This window comes from Thamnophis elegans, chromosome 3, assembly GCF_009769535.1.
Source record: "Thamnophis elegans isolate rThaEle1 chromosome 3, rThaEle1.pri, whole genome shotgun sequence".
Taxonomy (NCBI): Eukaryota; Metazoa; Chordata; class Lepidosauria; order Squamata; family Colubridae; genus Thamnophis; species Thamnophis elegans.
Window position 1 is genome coordinate 119,929,000 of NC_045543.1, and position 23,923 is coordinate 119,952,922.

Consider the following 23,923-nt stretch of genomic DNA (forward strand, 5'->3'; position numbering starts at 1 on the left):
TTAAAAGGCACTGAACATAGCTTATTTGTACCAAGAAAAAAACCTCTGACCTAGCATTGTATTAGATTGCAATATTTATTGGCAGCTTATTGCTTAGCATGTAGAAACTCAGACAATTATTATTTATAAACAATAGTTAAACAAACTGTAACTTAGTGTAATATTTGTGCCATTTCAAACAGTTTAAAAGATAACCTGAATAAGAACAGAAGTTATATGCTCTAGGCACCATCTTAGAAAGGCACAATTTCTTCATTCCTCTGCCATTCTCATAGGTGATTCATTGGAATTAAGAAAATACGCCTGCTGTTTTAATTACAGAAAAATTATAAAAAGCTTTTAATTGACTAATCTAGTCATTAATCTACAAAATGTTGCATGCCTACATTTAAGAAACAGAATATATAAACAGGCAAGCATAAATAAAGTATGCGGGCAAAGTATGACTGAAAATATAATTCTTAAAGCATCCTGCAGTTGGATAATAGGAACTTAGAATTCAATGAAAATGAATCACCATGATTGGAGTGAGTTTCTCTCCTGCTATTCCTGAAAGAAATAATATTCTTACACTCAAATAAGGAAGATGAGCATACACTATGATAACTAAACATAATGTAATTTTCAATTTAATTATTCACTTCTAGGGATGATGGTGGGGAGATAATAAGTGAACTTTATGCTTATTACTACTCAGTAAAGTACATTTTCCTTCCTTGACAAGAAGGCTGTCAAAACAATAATTAGGAAATGCTCGAAATAGTTTGAAACAAGACAGGAGCTGTCACAAAAAGTTTCTTCTCTTTACATTTCACCTTGTATCCAACTGTGCAATTCAAAGCCACTTAGTTTTTATTACTGCAAAGCAAACACATAGCACATTAGAAATGAAAAATAGTTCTTTACCATACTTTTATTTTTAACCATTTTCAGACCTCCCATACCAGCTAAGAAACACATTAATGAATTCAATTTCATATTAAAACCTATCTCCTCAGGATATTTCCATTAAAAAAAACAGTCTTGGGGAAAATCAACAGAGTATTTTTACTCTAATAAGCTCAGTAGTCTTTAACTCACCTAGCTTAAAGTATTCCAATGAGGAAACAGGGAGTCTAACTGAACGTAACAGTCCAGCAGACTAACAGAGTTTAAGGCTCAATATGCATGGAAAGAGAGGAACAAAAGACATGAAAGAAGTCATTGGATGCAAAATCTTTTGCCTCTGTCCATTTCTCAACTCCAAATATTGGTCTCTCCAAAAAGAAGGGCGGGTCTTATTTTCTTTTGACCACCCAAAAAACGGCTAGGCCTTTGTTTTTGGAGGGTTCTAATTATTGACTCACCTCATGGTGGTGGCAACCGACAGTCCCACCCAGCAGAACCCGGTGCTGGCCCACTTCTTCTGCGGCCATTTGCCACCACTCGCACGCATCGCCCCAGTCTCTGTTTTGCCCTTCAGATGCCTGCCAGAAGGTTTCTGCAGCCAATAACAGGGCTCAAATCGATACGGAGCTCTGTTATCGGCTGCAGATGCCTTCCAGAAAGTCCTCTGCGGCCGCAGAAGGCAAGGCAGGTGTCGGGGTGTATGAGGCCTGGTAAGTAGGGCAGCTCCACACACACACCATCCCCATCCTAGCTTATTTTTTACCTGTGTGCCTCACCCACCCCCTGCACCCCAGGGTGGGTGGGGTCTCAATTAGGGCTAATTTTGTGGGTGGGGCTTAATTTGATTGCAGACGCTCAAAAACGTGATAGGGCTTCTTTTCAAGGTCTGTCGTCTTTTTGGAAAAACACGGTAATACCTCAAGCCACTGGTGATTTACAGGGATAACCTGAATTCTTGGCATTCCGGGAAGTATTATGATGTTTGGGTAGCACAGTCTGCCAGATGTTTAAGCTGGATATTTGGGTTTTTATCCACTACTGAGTCCTTCCAAAGAACTCGGGATAGGGAAGTGTTGTTTTCAGGTGGTAAAGACAACCTCGCAGTATAGAAGTTGTTTCAAAATCTGTCTTTTGCAATAGTTTATTATTAGCATTAGATGGAGCCCATTTGATCAATTGTTTCTGAACCTTTTTTGAAAAAACATATCCAAAGAAAAAAGGGATGTGCTGTCCTAAAGTTAATAGCTCATGAAAGATATTTGTAACAGCCAGCCCAAATCCGACAATTTATTTATTTATTTATTTATTTGTCTTGTATGCCACCCACTCCCGGAGGACTCCGGGCGGCTCACAAAAGACAAGGGAAAGGGGGGAACGAGACAAGACAACATATTAAAAACAAAACCAACATTCACAATTTCCGTGAAGGTAATGCTTCTCAGCTTCCCCCAGCCTGCTGGAACAGCCAGGACTTTGCGGAAGGCCAGGAAGGTAGTAAGGGGCCGGATCTCAACAGGGAGCTCGTTACAGAGGGCCGGAGCTGCAACAGAGAAGGCTCTCCCCCGGGAGGTCGCCAGCCGACATTGGCTGGCAGATGGAATCCGGAGGAGACCAACCTGTGCGATCTAATTGGACAACCCTCTCAATGTGTTGGACAACTATTCCTACCTGTCCTACCTCTTACAGTCATTGTTTACGGGGACAGGACATGTTGGAAAGCAGGAGACCAATAAATCTATTTTAGTTTTACGCAAAACACAGAAGAAAATTAAAATTGAACACATCTATATTATTTTTTTGAATTGTACTGAAATAGAATTACTGCTGGTTGCACAAACTTTTTTTTTTTACAGTTTCCTCTTCTTTCTTTTAATTCTGCTGGTTTTTTTATCTTTGGCTTTTCTTGATTTAATAGCATTGCTATTTTTAATGTGGCAGGTATCAGGAGAGAGACAGTATTGGGAAAACGTGACCCGTCAAAAGCGTGAGGACAAAATCGCGCTCGACGAAAGCGCGCATGTGACGTCATCACAGCGCGACGAAAAAAATTAAAAATTGAAATAAAATTAAAATTAAAGCAAGCCGATTCACATAAAGGTAAGCGTTAGGGTTAGGGTTAGGGTTAGGTTAAGGGTTAGGTTAGGTTTAGAGCGTTAGCGTTAGGTTAGCGTTAGGTTAAGGGTTAGCGTTAGGTTTAGCGTTACGTTAACGGTTAGGTTTAGGGTTAGATTTAGGGTTAGGTTAAGGGTTAGGTTAGGGTTAGGTTTAGGGGTAGGTTTGGGGGGGTTAGGGGAAGGTTTTAGCTTTATTTTACATTTTTCGATCACAGCGCGATGTTTTCGTCGCGCTGTGATGACGTCAAATGCGCGCTTTCGTCGAGCGCGATTTTGTCCTCCGCGATTTGTGGTGGAACTTTGGGAAAAGCCTGCAATTGTCACTACCAAAGCGTTCTTCAATTCAACCAAGTGTCACAATCACACTAAGCTATATTCACTCATCTTGTCTGCTGGGTTATTTTGGCTTAGCATAATGTATGACATTCATTCATCCATTCTTTCTTTCTTTCATTCTAATTGTATTCTGCCAAGTCACAGGCTCATCCCATTTTACAGGCAATCTGATAAAAGCATTCAGCCAATTAAAACATTCACAGTAAGCATCACTTACAATCAAAATTGCAACAAGAGTAGAATAACAACAATAGTAGTAAGAAAAAAATACCACAACAAAAGTGCACGATAAATAAAACAGTTATATTTAAAATTCAAACATGCACACAATCAAGTAATCATCACATGTTTACAGAAGAGCAGCATCTCAAGTAGCTTCTGAAACACTAACAGAAATGGCTTGAGTTTTAATAGCAAGGAAAGGCTTTCCCCTATTCCTAGTGGCGCAACTGAGAAAGCGCATCTCCTGGGCTCTCTTTTCCCTTTCCTTGCAAAAGTAACATACAAAATAACCAGAAGCTTCTAAGAACCTACCAGAAAGGCTATTTCTAATGGGTGAAGGCAATCCTGCATATACCTTAGCACCAAGCTGTATAGCACTTTATAGACCAGTTATTTTGAATTATACCTGGAAACCTGCTGGAAAATAATACAGGGCTCAAAGTGCAGTTGCAAAATTCTCTTGGAAGGTAATACCCACCAACAATTTACTACAACTGCAGTTTCCAGTCGTCTTCAGAGGCATCCAATGAGTTGAGTGCATACAGCAGTATGAAGAAGTGATTAGGGCATAAGTCACTGTTAGTGTAATGCGTAAGGAAAGCCACTACAGCTTCCTAGTAAGTAGATGTAATTTCATACAGCCAAGTATTTTAAAATATGTTGATGATGAAGCAACTTGAAGAATGCCAGATTTGGGAAGTATGCTGTAATGGATCCAGTACTCATCCATTAAGAGGGAGATTCTAATGTATTTGGCGCCATCCTTTCCCATTCAAAACCTTTGCCACATTTATAGAGTTTTATTTTGTTGTTTCTTAGCCTGATTACATGGTAAAATAGTTCTGTGGATTTTACTCCGCTAGTCGCTGCTGACAAGAGGGGGAGGTGCTCCTCTCTGTTTCAAGCCATTGAGCCAGTGCTGTCCAAAGACATTTTTGTGGTCATGTGGCCAGCATGACGTCACAGATTGCTGTTACGTTCCCACCAAAGTGGTACCTATTTATCTACTTGCATTTGCATGCTTTCTAACTGCTAGGCTGGCAGGAGGTGGGGTGAGAACGTTGCATGGCACTTAGGTCTCGAACCTGGGCTGCCGGATTTCCAGTCAACAAGCCCAACATCTTACATGGTACAGATATAGGATTGCAAAGATAGGAACAGAAGAGAGCAGGAAAAAAGGAATTTCTGTTTTGTCAATTCATAAAGTGATATTCCCAGGAAAACAGTGTTAAGTATAGTGGCAAGATTTGGGAATGACTCTGTTGTCGCAATAAGTGAGACAATAGAATAAAGGCTCAGTAAAATACAATAACTGACATTTCAAATTCTTTCCACATCTCCCAAAAAGTGGGATCCGAGGGGAGGATATTTTGTCACTTGGCTCAGTGAAAGATGTGGGCAGGGAGATTTGCTATAGAACAACTTCAACAAGAAATATGGTCCCAAGCCCCCCTCCATTCAATAGCTGTCAAAGAGCATTTACTGTATCAGCAGGTGTTGTCAGAGGCTGTCTAATACAGAAACCAAATCAATCTATCTGGCAGCCATTTTAGGAAAAAAATGTCTTAATAATAATATCAAGATACAAATGGCCTGCCACACAGATTTACACATGCCTTAGAGAAGGAGGCAGGGAAAGGAATAGGTAATTTCTTTGAACTAGGTTCACCATTCAGATTTTAAGATCACATATGCTTTAAATTCAGCAACCACCACCACACACACACATACATACACACTCTAACACACTTCCCCTATATTCCAGCCCCACCTTTCTCCACATTTTTGGGGACAAATGTATCTGGTAAAGAAGGAGCAGTATTGCTGTTAGCTGCAAGATGAAAAAAGTGTCACTTAATTATTCCAGCCATTTCTCGCTTTAAGGGTCTTGAAGAAAAACCTGAGAAAATTCAGCAAAAATATCCACAGAATTATAGCAGTACTAGAGGATCTTTTGGGGGCCCTCAAGAGACAGAGATAGGTATAAAAGCTAGGGAATTATCTTTATTGAGCCAGTTAAAAATTAACAACCACACTGGGATGATAGTAGAGGACGAAAGTTTGAGTGAAAGAGGCTGGACGTTCAGCATGGGATACAATAAAAATAGAGGTTAAAACAATCAATACAGTGTATGTAATAACACACCTTACCTCAAGTGTAGGTGGATTGTTTCTTCTTCTTTCTTCATCCATGCTAAGAAAGTTAAAACCAAAAAAATATTAAATATTTCCCATTCTTATATTTCCTTTGTACCTACTGTATATTAACAATATTTTATGAATTTATAAGCTCCCTTTCTATATAACTTAAAAAAAAAAGTTAAGTTATTTTTAACTTTTACAAGTACTGTATTTTTCGGAGTATAAGATGCTCCGGAGTATAAGATGCACCCAGATTTTGGGGAGGAAAACAAGGGGAAAATATCTGCCTCTGCCTCCCAGCAATTTGCCTCCTTGCAACAAACAGTACAGACAATATACACTGTTTGTCGTGTTATATTTCAGACTATACTTGTACGGATGCTGTTAAAATGTGCTTTCTGGAAGTATAGTTATTCTCTCTTATGCCATGGTTCTTAAGTGAATCATTGCAGTTGTTAAGTAAATCATGTGATTGTTATGCGAATTCAGCTTCCTCCCTTAACTTAGCTTGTTGGAAGCTGGTTGGAAAAGTCTCAAATCATCATTAAATTTGTTTGCCACCCATCTCAGGACAATCATGTGTCCCCAGAATGCAGCAACTCTCATAAATACATGCAAGTTATCAAGTGCTTGAAATTTGATGCTGTGGTGGTCGTAAGTGCGAGGGCCAGCCATAAGTCACTTTTTCACAGCTGTTGTATCTTCAAATAGTCACTAAATGAATGGTTGTAAATTGAGGACTACCTGTGGCCAAAATTATGGGGGGAGGGGGAGGAATCAACAAACAATAATATAATTTCATTATCATCAGTGAATTTAGCACTAATTTTAAAACAGCTACAGAAGCAACATTATAAAGTCCTAAATTAAAAAAACAAACTTTAAAAAAATCCAGAACAAATCAGCCCTATTAAAAATATTCCATCAGAATAAAACAAATGTTTTTTCATTACCAAAAATTAAAATCTTTCACCAACTTTACTATAGGTTTGGTAATAAGCAGCACTCAATATAAAATGTTCCACATGATAAAAAAATTCTTGGATCTAGTATAACAATATCAACAAAAAAAGAATCTGAGTTTGTTTCAAATTCCTCTTAGCTCTTTCTAACAGAAAAGTTAAAGCAGACTCTCCCAGCATAACCATCCAATTTTCTCACTCCTTTGTGGCAGGCAGTACTTGTCTTTAAAGCTAGAGAAATATAAATCTATTTTTTTTACCTCTGAGAGCAAAAGGCATTGTTTCTTCTTTATAAGATTAACAGATAAACATCCTAGATAAGTTATCTCAGCTAGGACATCTGATGTGAGATAAGGAAGGCTATTACTATACATAGTAGGTAAAAGAGGTAAAGAGTAGCGAAGTCTGTATTGGAGCTCTATTAACAGCAAAAAGACGAGCAGGAAAAATATATTTGGGTCTGTTCTATTAACTTTCTAGTGCTAAACTAGATTGCTAAACTGAGCTCTTCTACTCAAGATAACAGAACAGGACACTAGTGGAAGGGATAAATCTGATTTATTCTGGAAAATATGCTTCAACTTTTAATTATACAAGAAGACAGTTATTCTCTGCTTTCCTAAGATTATGGTAAAAATTGATGTAAATTAATTTACTTATCAGATCATAATTATATCTAATGTAGTAAAACTAGTATTGGACTTTAGACAGTTAGCTATTTCTTTTATTAATCATAGTTTCCCAACATTTAACTATTCACATCCCCACCTCCTAACTCCACTTTGCTTTATTTTTACAGCCTTAAAATATATTGATGAGTTTATCATTTTCATGATCATAATCAATTAGATTTATTATGGCCATGGGCTCCAAAATAATTATGTTCCTCTTGTATATCATTTTAGTTCAACATTTGTATCCTGTCTTTGAGAGACAATTCAGCCTAGCAGTTAAGACACCAGGCTAGAAACCAGGAGACTAGGAATCCTAGTTCCATCTTAGGTATGAAAGCCAACCACCTGACCTTTAAGTTCACCTATCTGGCTTTCACACCCAAGTTCAACAACAACTTGGGCCAGTCACTGTTTCTCAGTCTGTGATGTGGGGCAACTCCTGTTGCAACCAATGGGTCAATATTTGGTTGATCTGAAAAAGAAGACCCTGAATTTGTGGGAAAATGCATACCCTGTTGTTGTTGTTTTTTTAAAATCATGCTTAGAATGCAGTATTGCAGGCTACTCTGCCAACTGCCAGGAGTTTGATCCTGACTGGCTCAAGGTTGATCAAGCCTTCCATCTTTCCGAGATCGGTAAAATGAGGAGCTAGATTGTTGAGGGCAATGTGCTGACTCTGTAAACTGCTTAGAGAGGGTTGTAAAGCACTGTGAAACAGTATTTAAATCTAAGTGCTATTGCTGTTATGAAATAAATGGAAGCATCTCTACATTAAACAATCATCATAAGTATTCAATAGCAATATATTATAAAACAATTGTCTTCAGTATGATTTTAAGGTGGGCAGGGGATGTGCAAGCCAGATTATTATTTTTTTTGCAGATCACTGAAAAATCTATGAATATGAGAAAATTTATTACATATTTAATTTAGATAAAATATATAATAAGGTAAATTATATGAATGAGGAAGTGAGAGACTGAATTTACCTAACAAAAGGGAGGTAAGAAACACATAAAAAGACAATGTGTGAAGATCCTTTCCTTCTTTTGTCTCTTATCGTGTGCTCTAGTGGGCGAAAAGCTGATTGGTACAAAGAGATGATGTCATCTCCAACAAAGGAAGATGGGAGAACATAGCCTATTGCAAAGAATGAATCTTAGTTGAAATAAGTGAAAATAGTTGTGTACAAGAATGTAGTTTTGTCCGCTTTGATATATGGATATGAAAACAGGGTGTTGTTAGAAGAAACACTGAAGATGAATGTCGTGGGAATTGATTTCTTAAGAAGCAAATGTGATAAAACAGAAGAAATAGGGTCAAGTATGAATGGGAGAAGAATTGGATAGCAAAGAAAGTGACCATTTTGAAAGTAGTACACTGAGATGGTTTGATCATACAGAGTGAAGGACAATTAACTCAGACAAGAAACACAGAAAAGAAGTGTGAATGAGTCAAGAGAAAGAGGAAGAACACAATGTGGTTTCTAAAAAAGGGATAAATGAGAAGGCAATGTATGAAGTATGTTTACTTACAGAAAACAAAGAGTTTGTCAGGACCAAAAGATATAGAGAAATATGATGAACAGCACTGAAGTAAGGCACACTGAGTAGTATTTCTTTTATTTTCATACCTACAATATATATGTAAGTAAAGTAGTTTGCAATATTTGGATCCAAACATGCTGAGGTACTTTGGAATTGGCAGGGAGACCTTCACAGTACTTAACCAGCAGCTATGCCTTTTCCTCACACAGTAACTACACAGGCTTAGGAAAACATGTTTTAATTTTTAAAGTTTATATAACTCGAGCAATTGCTGACAGGTGCCCATACCAGACCCAAAGTATCTCTGCACACCCTGAAACAGAACACGGTACATCTTTGTATGCTGAATATTTTCATCTTTAATATTTTTCTTCTTTTTTTTTGTATTAGAGATCAAGGTGCATTAATTGAAAGACTGAATCTAGCTGAATAAATATCCTAATCAACAATGTATTTCTATCCTAGACTTTTTAAACCACGATGTCCAGTTGTAAATATATTAGGGAGCTATGTTTTTTTATAAAGCAATTCTAAAAAGTGACCATCATCTGCTTAAAAAGTGATGACATCGTTTAAAAAGGCCAAAAGGTGAAGCACCGAAGCAGACTTTTGCAAGAAAAATTCATATACATAATTGTCTTCCATTTTAAAACAAATATTAAAATTATTTTATTCATCCAAATTATTTTAATTTGTTCTGACTTAAAAATGCCAACCTGAAGGAGATAGACTTGGGAGCTTATTTAAAAGAAAGCAAATAATTCAAAATAAACTCCTCCAATAAAATATTGTATCGTTCAGATCACTATTTTCTTTACTATCCCCAAGAAAAGAAAATAGTGATCTGTTTCCCAGCAGAAACTGTATTTCTGCTGGGAAAGAGACAGTGAGACTGACGATTATCAGCATAAAATGAGATAATGAAATGATAAATAAATGGTTTTAATACTAGATTCAATACTAAAACAATATTGATGCCTATTTTTACTGTTGAGTTCTCTAATATTAATTCACACATCTTTCACGATCAGCTACAAATGAATTTAAAAATGAGTAATAATGCAATTCATTATGCCAAGAAGCTATCTCAGAGATTTTTTTGCTTCCTTATTCTTCAAAAACATAGTATCCCAATATATACTACTCAGTATATTCTAACTTGGCTATTATTGTTTGATTATCTGTCATCAAGTCATTTTTTACTCCTAGCGACCACATAGATAAGATCTTCTCCATGATGGTTTATCCTTAACTTGTTCCTGCATGCATTCCAACGGTACTGATTGTGAAAGCTATTAGCCTATATAATCCACTAAAATAATAAATCTCTCCCTCCCCCCATGAATAAATCCTTTTATTGGAAGTTAGTAATTCTCAAAGAATTTCTGTTACAGCATATGAATTGCACAAGAAATTTCTACTTCAGTTTAGAAAAAAAAATGATGAAATAAAAGCAGAGCCAATTTTAGTAATTGTTAGAACTGTCCCTTGTTCTTCAAATTTTGAAACATAGCCAATGTGTCATCTGTTTTTAGAAAAAAAAACTTTGTAAATTCTACCCTAACAAAACAAAGCACTTTTATGGAACTGCAGCCAAAATAGTTTCTAAGTGGAACAGTACCCTTCCACCCAAAATGAACAAAGAAAGTGTAGAAATGTATAGACAGAGTACAATTTTGAAACATGCTCTTGCACAGTTTTGGAAATCCATTGTAGTTCAAATCATCTAATTAAACAGTTGCCTTTAATTGTAAAAATGGTATAGCATTATCTGCAACATATGCTCATGATAACACTACCATTTTCTAAGCAGAATGTAAGCAAGATAAACTGGACATATCATATCTTGAGACCTTGGCATTCTTTCATTTCAGTGCTCATCTGCATTCTCATTAGTATGCATGAAATTTTCATTGAACTTAAGACTCCTAGGGCATATAGCGCATTGTAATAAGCGTAAAAGTGGGCATGTAAATTAAAACTCCCATTAATCACTAAATGTTACCCATTAAACAAAGAGGGACCAACTTGAACACACAGACTGTAAATACAGCATGAAAAACACAAATGCACACATCTCCAAAGACACTGAAAGTGACTATATTTTTTACGAAGACTAACAATATGGAAAACGGAAATAGCACCTTCTAACTTAAGATACAATCAGTGTCCACTGAAAATTAAAAATCATAAAGGTTATGACCATTTTCTGCTCTGGAAAAATAATGCCTTGCATTTTGTCTTAAAAAGAAACCTAGGCAAAGTAAATATGGATGTTCCCTAGGTATGAGTTCTGACCCCCCCCCCCCCCCCGACCTGCGAATCACCCAGACACAGGCTTGGATGTTTGCCACTCTTTAATCACTGAGTTATCGATTCCTTTGGCTGAAGTCCCAGACAAAACACACATGCAAGAATAGTTGGCAGCAACCCAAAACCCAACAGACACGGATTCAAGACAGACAGAGTTTTCCAATACTGTTTTAAACGGTTGTGTCCTGCAAATGTCCCCTCCCAACTTCTCCACTTATATACTCTCTTGGGAGGGGCCAAGACACAACCACCTGGGCTTAATTATCGTCTATGAGTCCGCCTCCGGAGCTGCTGCTTCCATTTCTCCGCCCTTCTTAATCTTGTGTCAGGGACAAACTGCCTTTGATCCTCCCCACTGCTCCATGCCTCAGGTGTCTCCTGGTGGCCAGCCAGCCTCTCTGGTCCCTGCTCTGAGTCTGAACCCTGCTCAGGGTCTTCCACATCTTCCCTGACAGACTCATCTGGTTCCTTGCTATCCAAGTCCATCAGCAGCTCAACTGGATCCTGCTGGGCCACAACAGATATGTAAGTAAAAGCAAACCTAATCCTCTGTTATTATGTTCCTGGTTTGAACAAGGAAAACTCATGTTCAAGATTCCAATGGAAGTTGGGAGTTTTGTGGGAAATCGGCAAAAATCATCAGCTTACTTTGATTTGAAAGGATTGGTAAGTAAAATATACCCAGATTTTATAACACAAAATATATCCACATTTTATAGCACACATACAATGGAAATACAATACAAAATAATAATAATCAATTGAAGTAAATATCCTATGGTAATTTCTATTCATCACAAGCAGAAAGATGAATCATACATTCTTTGAAGAATTCAGTACTGTAGTTGGCTATTATCTATCAAGAATGTCTTGAAATCGGTAAAACAGTTATAAGTGCTACTTCATAGAAACCCATGCTTTCTGTATCAAGTATCAAGTCTAACCTGTGAACTATTGAGATTCTTACTATTCTATGTTTATTGTATTTTATTTTATGGTACGTTATATGTTATGACTTGTGGTTACAATACAACTATAAACTTAGTTATTAACTTAGTAATGGGAATCCTCTGGCCATGAATTAAATACTGCTTAAAAGGTCTGTAATAATTAAGCTTGAGAAAAGCTTTCCAAACTAATCAATTGAGAAGGGAGTGTTTGCAAATTTTTTGTTCGTGCCTAGTGTGTCTGGACCAGATATAAAATATGTCCACACCTGAGTAGATTATTTCTTCAATTTACAGCTTGCTTTTCTGTTCATTAAATTCTCAAGATGCTTACTCCATTAAAGAAATGCACAAAAATTAAAAAGAATTTCATCCTCAAACATGTGCAACTTTAGGTTCTTGTAATGTATGCCACAGTATATGCAAAAAGGCAAAATTCTGTAATGCATGTAAACTGTAATGGACGCTCCACATTAGCAAGAATGGAAAAAGATAAATTCCCACAGCTTCATATAGGGAAAAAATTAAAAACTGGAATAAATGTCTTCATTCATTGGAACTGATGTAGTGAAATAATGTTTTGAACACAAAGTTATATAAATGCTGCAGCATTTAAAACCCAACCTTCTTCTCTTATAGAGAAGAAGGCCTGCAATTTTTTTACATTACAATCTCTAAACAGAAACATTTAGCAGTTGAAATGTTAATTTAAAAAATCCAGTTAATGTTGCTCTTTGTGTTTAAGCACCTGGGTTCTTATCTGTTCTCTTTGCCACAAACAAAAATACATTGTACACCTTCTTTGCCTAAATGGATAACAAAACAAAGCACTTTGAAGTTCACATTCCCTAAAAGGAGCTGTGTTTAAAGAAAAGAAAAAAAGACTACAGCTTATTCATAACACTTTATTTCTATGCTCTTCACAAATCCTTTCAATTTAGTGCCTTGGTAAGGCCACACTTGGAATACTACATTCAGTTTTGGTCACCACAATGTAAAAAAGATGTTGAGACTCTAGAAAGAATGCAGAGAAGAGCAACAAAGATGATTAGGGGACAGGAAGCTAAAACATATGAAGAACGGTTGCAGGAACTGGGTATGCCTAGTTTAATGAAAAGAAGGACCAGGGATGACATGATAGCAGTGCTCCAATATCTCAGGGGCTGCCACAAAGAAGAGGGAGTCAAAGTTATTCTCCAAAGCACCTGAGGGTAGGACAAGAAGCAATGGGTGGAAACTAATAAGGAGAGAAGCAACCTCTAATTTCTAAGGAGAAATTTCCTGACAGTTACAACAATTAATCAATGGAACAACTTGACTCCAGAAGTTGTAAATGCTCCAACGCTGGAAGTTTTTAAGAAGATGTTGGATAACCATTTGTCTGAAATGGTGTAGGTTTCCTGCCTAAGCAGGAAGTTGGACTAGAAGACTTCCAAGATCCCTTCCGAGATCCCTCTGTTATTCTATTCTTAGTGCCGCAATAATCACAAAGGGAAGAAAATGCTATGGTAATTATAAGAATGCTTAAGTAAAAAAGCAAATGCAACTAAAAGTATATCTTGCCACACATGATTTATTTCCTAGGTAATAAGAATCTTAGATGTGCAAATTTATCCTAATCTTGCGAAAACCATATAAAAAGATGTTTAGCTTATATGCATAATTGTCAAGGCTCATTTGATCAAAACTGCTTTTCTTATTTCAAAATGCACTCAGAGCGGAGTCTTGCATTTTTCTATCCAACTTTCTATCCAACTTTCTATCCAACTTTCAGACATTATATTAACTTGCTCAGTTTCTTTCTTTTTTTAAAAAAAAAGTCAATACTTTAGAACTGAGGTTTGAATCTAAGTTTATGTATCTAAATCTATGGATCAAGTTCACATCTATCTGCAAGTTCCATTTTTTGGGGGGAGGGGTGTATCTACTAAAATGGAACAGCACTGTACAAGAGGAAATGATGCCTGGACAAACTGAAAAGACAAAATGTCAAGAAAGACAAAATTGTGCCTTCTTAAGTATTCTTACATTAATAAGGGCGGGCTAGAAATGTTGTCTTGTCTCTCTTCTGTACAACTTGGGGGAGGTTGAGGTTAGTAAGTCATGCTTTTCCCCAACAATGCCAATGATGTCTTACCTTCCCATTCTGTTGGAATGGCTCCAGATTCATACTGATATTCTTCTAGATTGACAGCTTTCACAATTCTTCTCTCTTTAATGTTCTGACCTGTTTCAAGGGGGAGAAATTGTGGATAATTAAGAATGATTCCATAACTGATATAGAAATACTTTTATTATATTTTTCCAATAACTTGAGAATTGTAGTATGAAATAGTATATACATATACTATGTATATACACTCAATGAAGCGGTGGACGTGATGAACCGGGGTCTGGAGGCCGTTAAGAACTGGATGAGTGCTAACAAACTGGTACTCAACCCGAACAAGACCGAGTGGCTGTTGTGCTTCCCCCCCAATAATTTGGCTAATATACCAACGCTTAGGCTGGGGGGTCAAATTTTATACCCCTCAGATAGGGTCCGCAACTTAGGAGTCCTCCTGGACCCACAGCTGACTTTTGATCACCAGCTGTCAGCTGTGACCAGGGGGGCATTTGCCCAGGTTCGCCTGGTCCGCCAGTTGCGGCCCTACCTAGACCGGGGGGCTCTCACAACAGTCACTCGAGCCCTTGTGATCTCTAGACTGGAATACTGCAATGGGCTCTACATGGGGTTGCCCTTGAAGTGCATCCGGCGACTGCAGCTAGTCCAGAATGCAGCCGCGCGAGTGATAGTGGGCGCACCGCGGTTCGCCCACGTTACACCTGTCCTCCGCGAGCTGCACTGGCTACCTGTTGGTCTCCGGGTGCGCTTCAGGGTACTGATGACCACCTTTAAAGCACTCCATGGTAGTGGATCTGAGTACTTGAGAGACCGCCTGCTGCCGATTACTTCCCTAAATCGACCAATTAGATCGCACAGACTGGGCCTCCTCCGAATCCCATCTGCCAGTCAATGCCGACTGGCGACCACACGGAGGAGAGCCTTTTCTGTTGCTGCTCCGACCCTGTGGAACGAGCTCCCCATGGAGATCTGTACCCTCACCACTATCCAGACCTTCCGCGCAGCCCTCAAGATCTGGCTCTCCCAGCAGGCCTGGGGATAGGCTTCCAATTCACCCGCCCGAGTGTTTGATTGTTGAATGAAAGTTGTGTTTTACTATCTTTCTTTGTTCACATATTGTTTTGTTTTTGACCTTGCACCCCCCCTCCCCCCCCCCTGTGGTTGTAAGCCGCCCTGAGTCCCCTCAGGGAAAAGGGCGGCATATAAATCCCAATAAACTGAAACTGAAACTGAAACTATATGGTACAAGGGTACCTGGATATTCAACTGCTTTGAAACTCATCAAATTTAGTATTCAGTGCATTTTTATGCAAAACTTTTGTCCAAGGTTGAGGAATTCAAGAAATTATATATTAGTTATAGATTACACTTTAAAATAATTTGATTCATAAGAATCAAATAAGTGTTCTACATATTAATAATTTATATATAGTAATTGCAGCAAGTTGGAGAACAACCCTGCTATATACAATAATAGAGGAATGAATTGTAAAGATGGCAGAATTAGCAGAAATGGCAAAACTGCCCTCCCTGGTCAGAGATAAAACAATAAGTACTTTTATATAAGACATAAAGAAATCTTTTATGGGTCTTTTACTGAAATAGGAAAAAAGTGAAATCATGATTTCTGGATTTGCTGATTGAAAAAAAGGTTGAATATAGGACATAAGGAATCTTTATATTGTAATCTTAAAGAGGGAAGAGGGATAATAAGCTTGTTTGTAGCTGCTGCAAAGATTAGAAGTTGCTTCTTTATCTTTTCTTTTTCTAACCAAAACAGACCATTTATTTTATCTTCTTTTTCTAACTAACCTTATCATAAATAAAAATTCATGATTTTACATAGATAAATATTAACATGTACACTATATTGCCAAAAGTATTCGCTCACAACTGCTTCTGATTATGTGGATGGGTGAGCAAATACTTTTGGTAATATAATGTATGTATCTCTCCCTCTCTCTCTCTCTCTCTCTCTCTCTCTCTCGTATGTATGTATGTATGTATGTATGTATGTATGTATATGTATACATAGTTTTTGGAAAGTTTGAAATTAAGGAAGTTGTATTCTCTTAACAACTACAATATTATAACCATAATGCCTAATGCCTAATTAGAAAAAACACTTACATTTTCCCTTTTCCTCTATAGGAACAGTTTGTAAATGCTTCATTTAATATTTCAGAGCATGAATAAATCTATACAATTTGTTTTAATTTATTAATTGCTTTATTAGTATTAGAACATCAAAGTAATCTCCTTTTTTTGTTTACAGGTTTTAAATAAGCTTTTCCCCTGCTTCCCTGAAAACCAATTTCAGAGCTGAAAGGGAAAGAAAAGGCAGATGATGGGGGGGGCGCTGGGTGGGGGGGGGGAGAGAAGGGTTCCTATGAAGATGGCCTACTTTTGTGTGAGTATAACGTTCATCTTCAAACGCAGGACATTACTATAAAATAAGATTATCTGTATGACAAATTCTCTACCTGCAAATGCTTCCTTTTTTTTCCTAAGGTGAGAACATTTCTGATTTGTGGCTGCATTTAGCATATCCTGCAGATGACTAAACATATATTTAGATATCAGCTCTAGATGGTTTTAGTTCAAATCAATTGGGGGGGGGGGAAATAATTCCTTTCTGGCTGCCTATATTTTTCATTTAATCCTGGTCAGTGTAAGACCTTATTACAAGTAATTTGTCATTATAACTCTGAAGAAAAATGCTAGCCTCACATTTTTTGTCATTTCCCCCCAACACTTCCCTTCAGGCAGCTACTGTTGATGGGCTTTATGGAAATATAAATTCAATCAGCAGCTGCAAATTTCATGAGACGTCCATCTTCATGCTGAATTTGTAACTGGGTGTCAAAACAATCTGTGAATTCCTCCCTGATGAAACACACATTGAATTGTAAATTTCTGCAATTTTCTCATGTTTGAATTTAAAGGGCACTAAAATAGAAGTAGCTCATAGAAAGCATCTATCAGTTTAAGACAGGTAATTTCTTTCATTACTTCTTCATAGCTTTCAAGGAGTTAAATCATAAGAACTGGTGAACGTGACAAAATTGAACTATATAATATTTTTAATGTATGCAGAAATAAAATAATACATTAAAAAAGCTTTCAAATAAGCTTTTTAATCTACCCTAGTTTCTTTCATTTTACGCAATCCTGCAACAATAACAGTTGAAGAATTAAAAGATTCAGTAACACGAACACGATCCAATATTTGGGTTTTTTAAAATTCTAGTAAAGATAATAATAGCAGCTATCTCTAGCCCCTTGATATGAATTTTATTCTTATTATTACATATTGGTAAAGAAAATTATACATAGTAGTTTAAATTGCTAAAAGAAAAGGACAATTGGCTCAATGTTGTAATTCAGACAGTTTTCTATTCATCTGCAGTTTTCTATACATTTTCTTACACTAGCTTATAAAAATGTGCAAGAGACACAGAATAATACATTAAGTGAAATATTTTATTTTATAAATGAATTTTCCTTTATAAAAATTCATGCCAAAATATTGTCCCATTTCTTTTTTCTCATTATTCTCTACTCCAACCACAGTGCATTCCTCTAAATGTAATTTCAATGACGTTACTTGATTCTCTCCTGCGTCATACCTCTGATTTTTCTTCACCCAAACCACCCATCTCTTGCTTTTTAACACAGGGTGGAATGCTGTTCTGATAGCTCCCAAGTGGCACACTCACACATCTCTCTCTCAGAAAATCTCTGCAAATACTACTGTGTTATTTCATAGCATCAACAACTCAAATATAGAACCAGGCACATAAATTTTTCAAATTCTTTTGCTGTTTTCCATTCAGCACAAAATTTCTTTTTAAGTTATCTTTATTTTTCAACTTTACCCCATTTTTCACATTTTCTTCCTATGTGACAGCTCACTGTCCCTTTCTGTACCTTATCCTAAAATTTCTTCCATGAAAATTGTATTGCTTTTTCTTATTACTTCAAATTCCTCATTCAAATGTACCATTCTAACAGCTGTTGGAAGGAATGTCCATCTGGGTTCAGTTCCAAGTGGGGAGAAAGACACTGGAAACATGGAAACTGCTTGGAAAGATGGTTTAATGGTGGACAGGACCACATGGTTTGAGATCCTGGGCAAAAAATAAAGCATATGGCTGAGAGAGAGAGATTTATGCCCTCTTGCCCTGCCTTGGAGCTTCCTGTTCCTGTGTAAGAAATGTATTCTGATTGGTTATCAGACTCCCAGGGGGCCATGCAGGGGTAACTTTGTAGTGTCTTGAGTCCGGGTAAAATACTCTGAAGTCTGCTACTGGTTCGCTTCACACATGCATACGCACCACAGGCACCAAGAAGCCTTTTCTAAGTCTGCAAAGGTAAGTAGAACAGTAGGGGGGGGGGGGACAGCTGTGCCTCGAGTCCAGTGGTGGGTTTCAAAAATTTTTAGAACCTCTTCTGTAGGTGTGGATTGCTTTGTGGGAGTGGCTTGCTAACCATGTGACTGGGTGGGCGAGGCCAACTTGTAAAATGTGGTGAAACTCACTTAACAACGTTCTTGCTTAGCAACCAAAATGTTGGCTCAGAAACTCTGGCATTTGAAGCACGCAAGTCTTAAAGCTGTCAAGTTACAAGACCCTTGCACCCCTAACCCTTTAGAAAAAAACCCAGGGGTGTTCAAACTTGACAGCTTTAAGACTTTAAGGTTTAAATAAGACTCTTAGAGGTGGGCGGGGCGATTGGTGAGCCAGCCAATCAGTGAGCGGCGGTGGGACAAGCGTGGTGCAGATGGACGGGGGGGGGGAGAGCTGGAACCGGTTCTAAATGGCATGGTAGATTTGTGGAGCCTCTTCTATAGAAGAGGTTAGAACTGGCAGGAACCCACCCCTGCTCGAGTCTACCGGAAAATTTACTGCTTTTTCTTTTCTTTCAGCATCCAGTCACAGTAGATTCTATGTTAAATGTTAAATTTAATTGATCACTTTTCCTCTTTTTGCACACTATTTTTTTGTCACTGAATGTATGCTTTTGTTTTGTTTCATTTTGTTTTACTGTTTTGTATTTTATTTTTTATGATAAAATAATATTAAAAATGAATAAATCCTTGAAATATTAAAAATAAAATCATATACATCCCACTGTCATACACCATAATTGTTGTATCTCAACAACATAAAAGGGATGGCCTCGATATGAATTTATTAACATCTGTTGCATTACAATCCTGGGTTACAGATTGCATTAACACGAGAAGCCAAATATTTGACATTTTTTTCTGTTGAATTATCCAGTAATCAGCATATATAAAACATGTACACAATGATATCTCTCCCTCATTTCACCTCTTGATCAGAAAACATCTAATTTGGCAAAGATCATTTTTCAAACTTAACTGACCCAGGAGCAGGGAGGATAGCTTTTGTATAACTGTATGCAGAAACATTTTGAGAGAATATGAAAACTATTTCCCTGTTTCCCTGAAAATAAGACCTCCCCAGATAATAAACTCAATCGGGTTTTTGAGCCATGCACTAAAATAAGCCTTTCCCCCAAAATATTGCAACATAGCAACAGCCATGAGGTGATCACGCTCACTGTCTCCTGCCCCTCGACAATAGTAGTAAGACCTCCCCGAAAATAAGACCAAGCACTTATTTCGGGGATCAAAAGAAAATAAGACCGTCTCTTATTTTTGGGGAAATACGGTAGTGATCATTGTAATCCAAGTATAGTTTAGTGAAGAGAATGCAGATATAAGGGAAAACACGTATTATATTTATTAGGTGCCTTTCACCTAGTCATTATGTAAACTTCTCTACATGGTTACTATCATAGAAGAACATGAAAGAGTAACAAGATGAAATTAAATGCTGTATTTTTTAAACAAGACACTGAAATCATTCTTGACTAATAAATTCAAGTGTTTTTTTTTCATTAAAATCTTTTTGGCCTTGCATGCCTCTTTATGGCACGATTTGCATACCCTTAGTCATCAATTTTAGTAAAAGAATGAAGTAGGTCGGAGGCTACAAAACACCTTTAATTTCTCTTCAGCTGCATTCTAATGTATTAAGAATCATTTAATAGAGAAAGATTCTCTAAGTAAAAAGTGCTTTTTGGTCACGTCCTGTGTTAGAGCTGAATGATGATGTTAGAACTAACTTATCCATTGAACCTACTGCCTGTATCACAAATCATCAAGTCCCTGCACTTGGTCACACATGCTCTGGTCATCTCATGTTTGGACTACCGCAATGCATTGTACATGGGACTGCCCTGAACAGTATTCAGAATGCAGCCAGGAGGACAGTTCTAGAGGCTCCTAGGATAGGCCATATAAGACTGCTGTTGCATAAGCTGCACTTGTTGCTGGTCTGCTTTCAGGTCCAATTCAAAGATGTTATACACTTTACAGCCATTTATGGATGGGCCCGTTACCCAAGGAACCATATCACCCCAATGGGATTGGCCCACCCCACTCATTCCAGCAAAGGGACATACTATGGACCCTGTTGCTCAAGGAATTCGTTAGGAGAGTCCAGGACAAGAGCCTTTTCTGCTGTGGCTCCCACTCTCAGGAACATCGTGCCCCCCCCCCCCCAAGGGAGAGATCCAACCTTCTTGGCCTTCCATAAGAACCTCAAACCCAGCTCTGCTGACTTGCCTGAAGCCCCATTGGGAGACTTCCATGTTAGAGGCAATTATTGGACTGGGAAGAAGATCCCATTCCACCCCATAGTATTCTGCTTTTTTAACTTGAATAAGTTCTGTGAATTTAATAATGTTTTTTGTTTTGTTCCTTTGTTTTTTATGTTTGTATGCTGACCAGAATCACTCGACAGTGAAATGGGTAGCACATAAAGATAATGAAATAATTAAATAAAGTCCAACAGATGAACATCACAGTCAATTAATTGCATTAAATGAAACAAAGATGGTTTCAGAAAATGGGGTACTTTACCAAATCAGGAGAACAAAAAGCATAACAAATTCAAACAAGTTTAGATCTCTGTCTGTCTGTCTCTTTGTCTGTCCCTCTCTGTATGGGTGCCTACATATATACATACATACATACATACATACATACATACATACATACATACATACATACATACACATACACACACACACACACACATACATACATACATATATATATATATATATATATATACACATATATATATACACACACACACACACATATATACATACACACACACACACACACACACAGACATATATAAAGAGATATAAAGGTTTCATTGTCAAGTCCTGTCCAACTCGAGGGTGTGGTGCTCATCTGTTTCTTGGCTGTGGGTTCATTCATTCATCATATATTCATTCATTTTAAATGCATTTAAGGATGCTATTTATGCACTTATTGTAAATGCTCACTTGCAAAATAGAAACAAATAAATCATAATGCAAAAAATAAAAATAGATCACACAGGGAGGAACTTGACAGTTCATTATTTCTTTCCCAACTCAAATCAATATTGACACTTTCTTCAAGCTAAGCACACATCTTTTTTCTCCTCTTGAAACTGATGCAAGCCAGCCTTGTCTTATTTTATTTCTTTTTTTCTACCCAAGCCTTTGCCAATGCATTTTAATTTTGTTTTATAAATCACTTTAATTAAAAAAAAACACCTACTTGCTCATATCCTACAATTCAAGGTAATTTCCATATATCGTGAATATATGAGTACCTTATACTCAGTTTACATGTAGACTTTATATAGAGCGTATAAATTTATACTCAGGAATGCAGCTTTGTTATTTTCATTGGGCTCCTCTGGCCAAATTCAGGGTAAATGGCCATTGGCTTACCTGAAGGGTCATTCTCGGTGCACTGCAGGTGTCCAAGCAAGAGTTAAATTCGGTCCCAGTGAAAATCTTTGATCATGCCCTCTGGCTCCTTCCATCCTCAGTTTTTCAATGAAGACATGGTCCATCTGAGACATCCGTCAGGCAAAGTATCCTCACACGGAAAAGCAGGACATCCTGGAAATAATACCCCAGGGTGGGGTTGGACACTCCTGCAGTGCACTGAGAACAACCCTTCAGGTAAGCCAATGGTCATTCTCCGGTGCACTGCTTGGAGTGTCCAAGCAAGGGACATGCCCAAGCAAAATGTCACTAGGGTGGGTGCCTCCAATGGGGTGCACAATCCACATCAAGATTCGGCAGAAACCACGCTCTGCAAGACACATCTTCCGAAGGCAGCATCCGCAGAGGCGTATTTGTCAAGTTTGTAGTGCCTAACAAATAAGGATGGCATCACCCAGGTTACAGCTTTGCAGATCTCCTCAATCAAGGCCTAGGTCGTCCTAGACCTGGTGTTCATAGGCAAGGGAAATACAAGTCTTGAGCCAGCGACTGGTGGTGGAAGATGAAACCTTCCTCCAATGGCCACCGGTTGAAACAATACAAATAAGGCCTCCGAGCGTCAGAAGGAGGACCTACGCTTAATGCACCTCTTCAATGCTTTCCGCACATCGAGGGTATGCCAACGGCATTCCCTAGGATGCAAGGGCCTTGGGCAAAAGTTTGGGAGAATGAGCTCCTGGGCCCTGTGAAAGTAGGAACTGATCTTTGGGATAAACGACGGGTCCAGCTGGAGAATGACCTTGTCTTTATGGATGAGGCACAAATCCTCCCTGACTGACAGGGCTGCCAGTTCAGACACCCTCCTCAACGAGGTAATGGCGATGAAGAAGGCCGTTTTGAAGGAAAGGTGCCTGATAGAAGAAGAGCGGAGAGGTTCAAACAGTGGCTCTGATAGAGCTCTGAGAACAACAGCAAGGTCCCAGGACAGGTGCGATGGATCATCTGCGGCCGCAGGTTCGATGTGCCCTTAAGGAAGGCCCGTATGCTGGGGTGTCCCTGGCTGAACCCACTGACATTGCACAAAGTCCTTGAATAACTTAGGCAAAGGCACCAGGTCTTGAACTTGGATGGTCTCATCAAACAACACCCCCTGGGGTCAGCAGGGTCTGTAGACTCCTGAGTAACAGTGGGGGTCACCTCCTGGTGAGTAATGACCTTTGCCTTATATAATATAGATTTAAATAAAGAAGGCTTGAACAGGCCGCTAAAGGCGGGCTTATCAGTTACCAAACCCTCATCCTCAGATAGATCTGGTTCAGCCAGATCCTCCCCCTCCGAGACTGATTCAGCACTAACCACGGAGGGTGGAGGCGAGAACGTCTTGGAGTCCTAGACTTGCTCTTGTGACCCTGGCCCGATTTTTCAGCACGTTCCTTAAGGCCCTGGGCAATGCCCTGGGATATCGCGGAATCAATCACCTCCCTCATTTCGGCTGAGAGAGATGGTCCCTGATCCTCCACTGGGCAGGTCCCCACCCCAGAAGTAGAACTTGAGGCTGGCCTACAGGGCACAGAAGGAGGGTGAGGGGGAGAATCCTTCTCTTCTTCCCCTATCCCACAGTCAAACGGATCTGCACCCCCATCAATAGAAGGGGAAGGGGTCCTGGACCCTCCATAAGATTGGTCTGAGCAGAACTCTTGTGGTATTCCTCCTGCAGGAGGATGGGGGAGGGCAGGTTGGGAAAGGCCCTGGCTCCCCAAAGACTCAGGTGGATCCGCACGATGGACTTAAGCCACCATGATGGTTTACCTCTGCACCCTCTCAAA

At 38.4% G+C, this 23,923-nt stretch overlaps 1 protein-coding gene across 1 annotated transcript in view; it reads right to left on the minus strand.

Annotated features, from left to right (window-relative positions):
- The window catches only part of NDUFAF2 (NADH:ubiquinone oxidoreductase complex assembly factor 2), a 47,379-nt gene that overhangs the window by 6,394 nt on the left and 17,062 nt on the right, over window positions 1-23,923 (minus strand). The window contains 3 exon segments of the mRNA XM_032213515.1: window positions 5,712-5,738; window positions 5,741-5,754; window positions 14,283-14,372. Coding sequence (XP_032069406.1) covers window positions 5,712-5,738; window positions 5,741-5,754; window positions 14,283-14,372 — 131 coding nt within the window.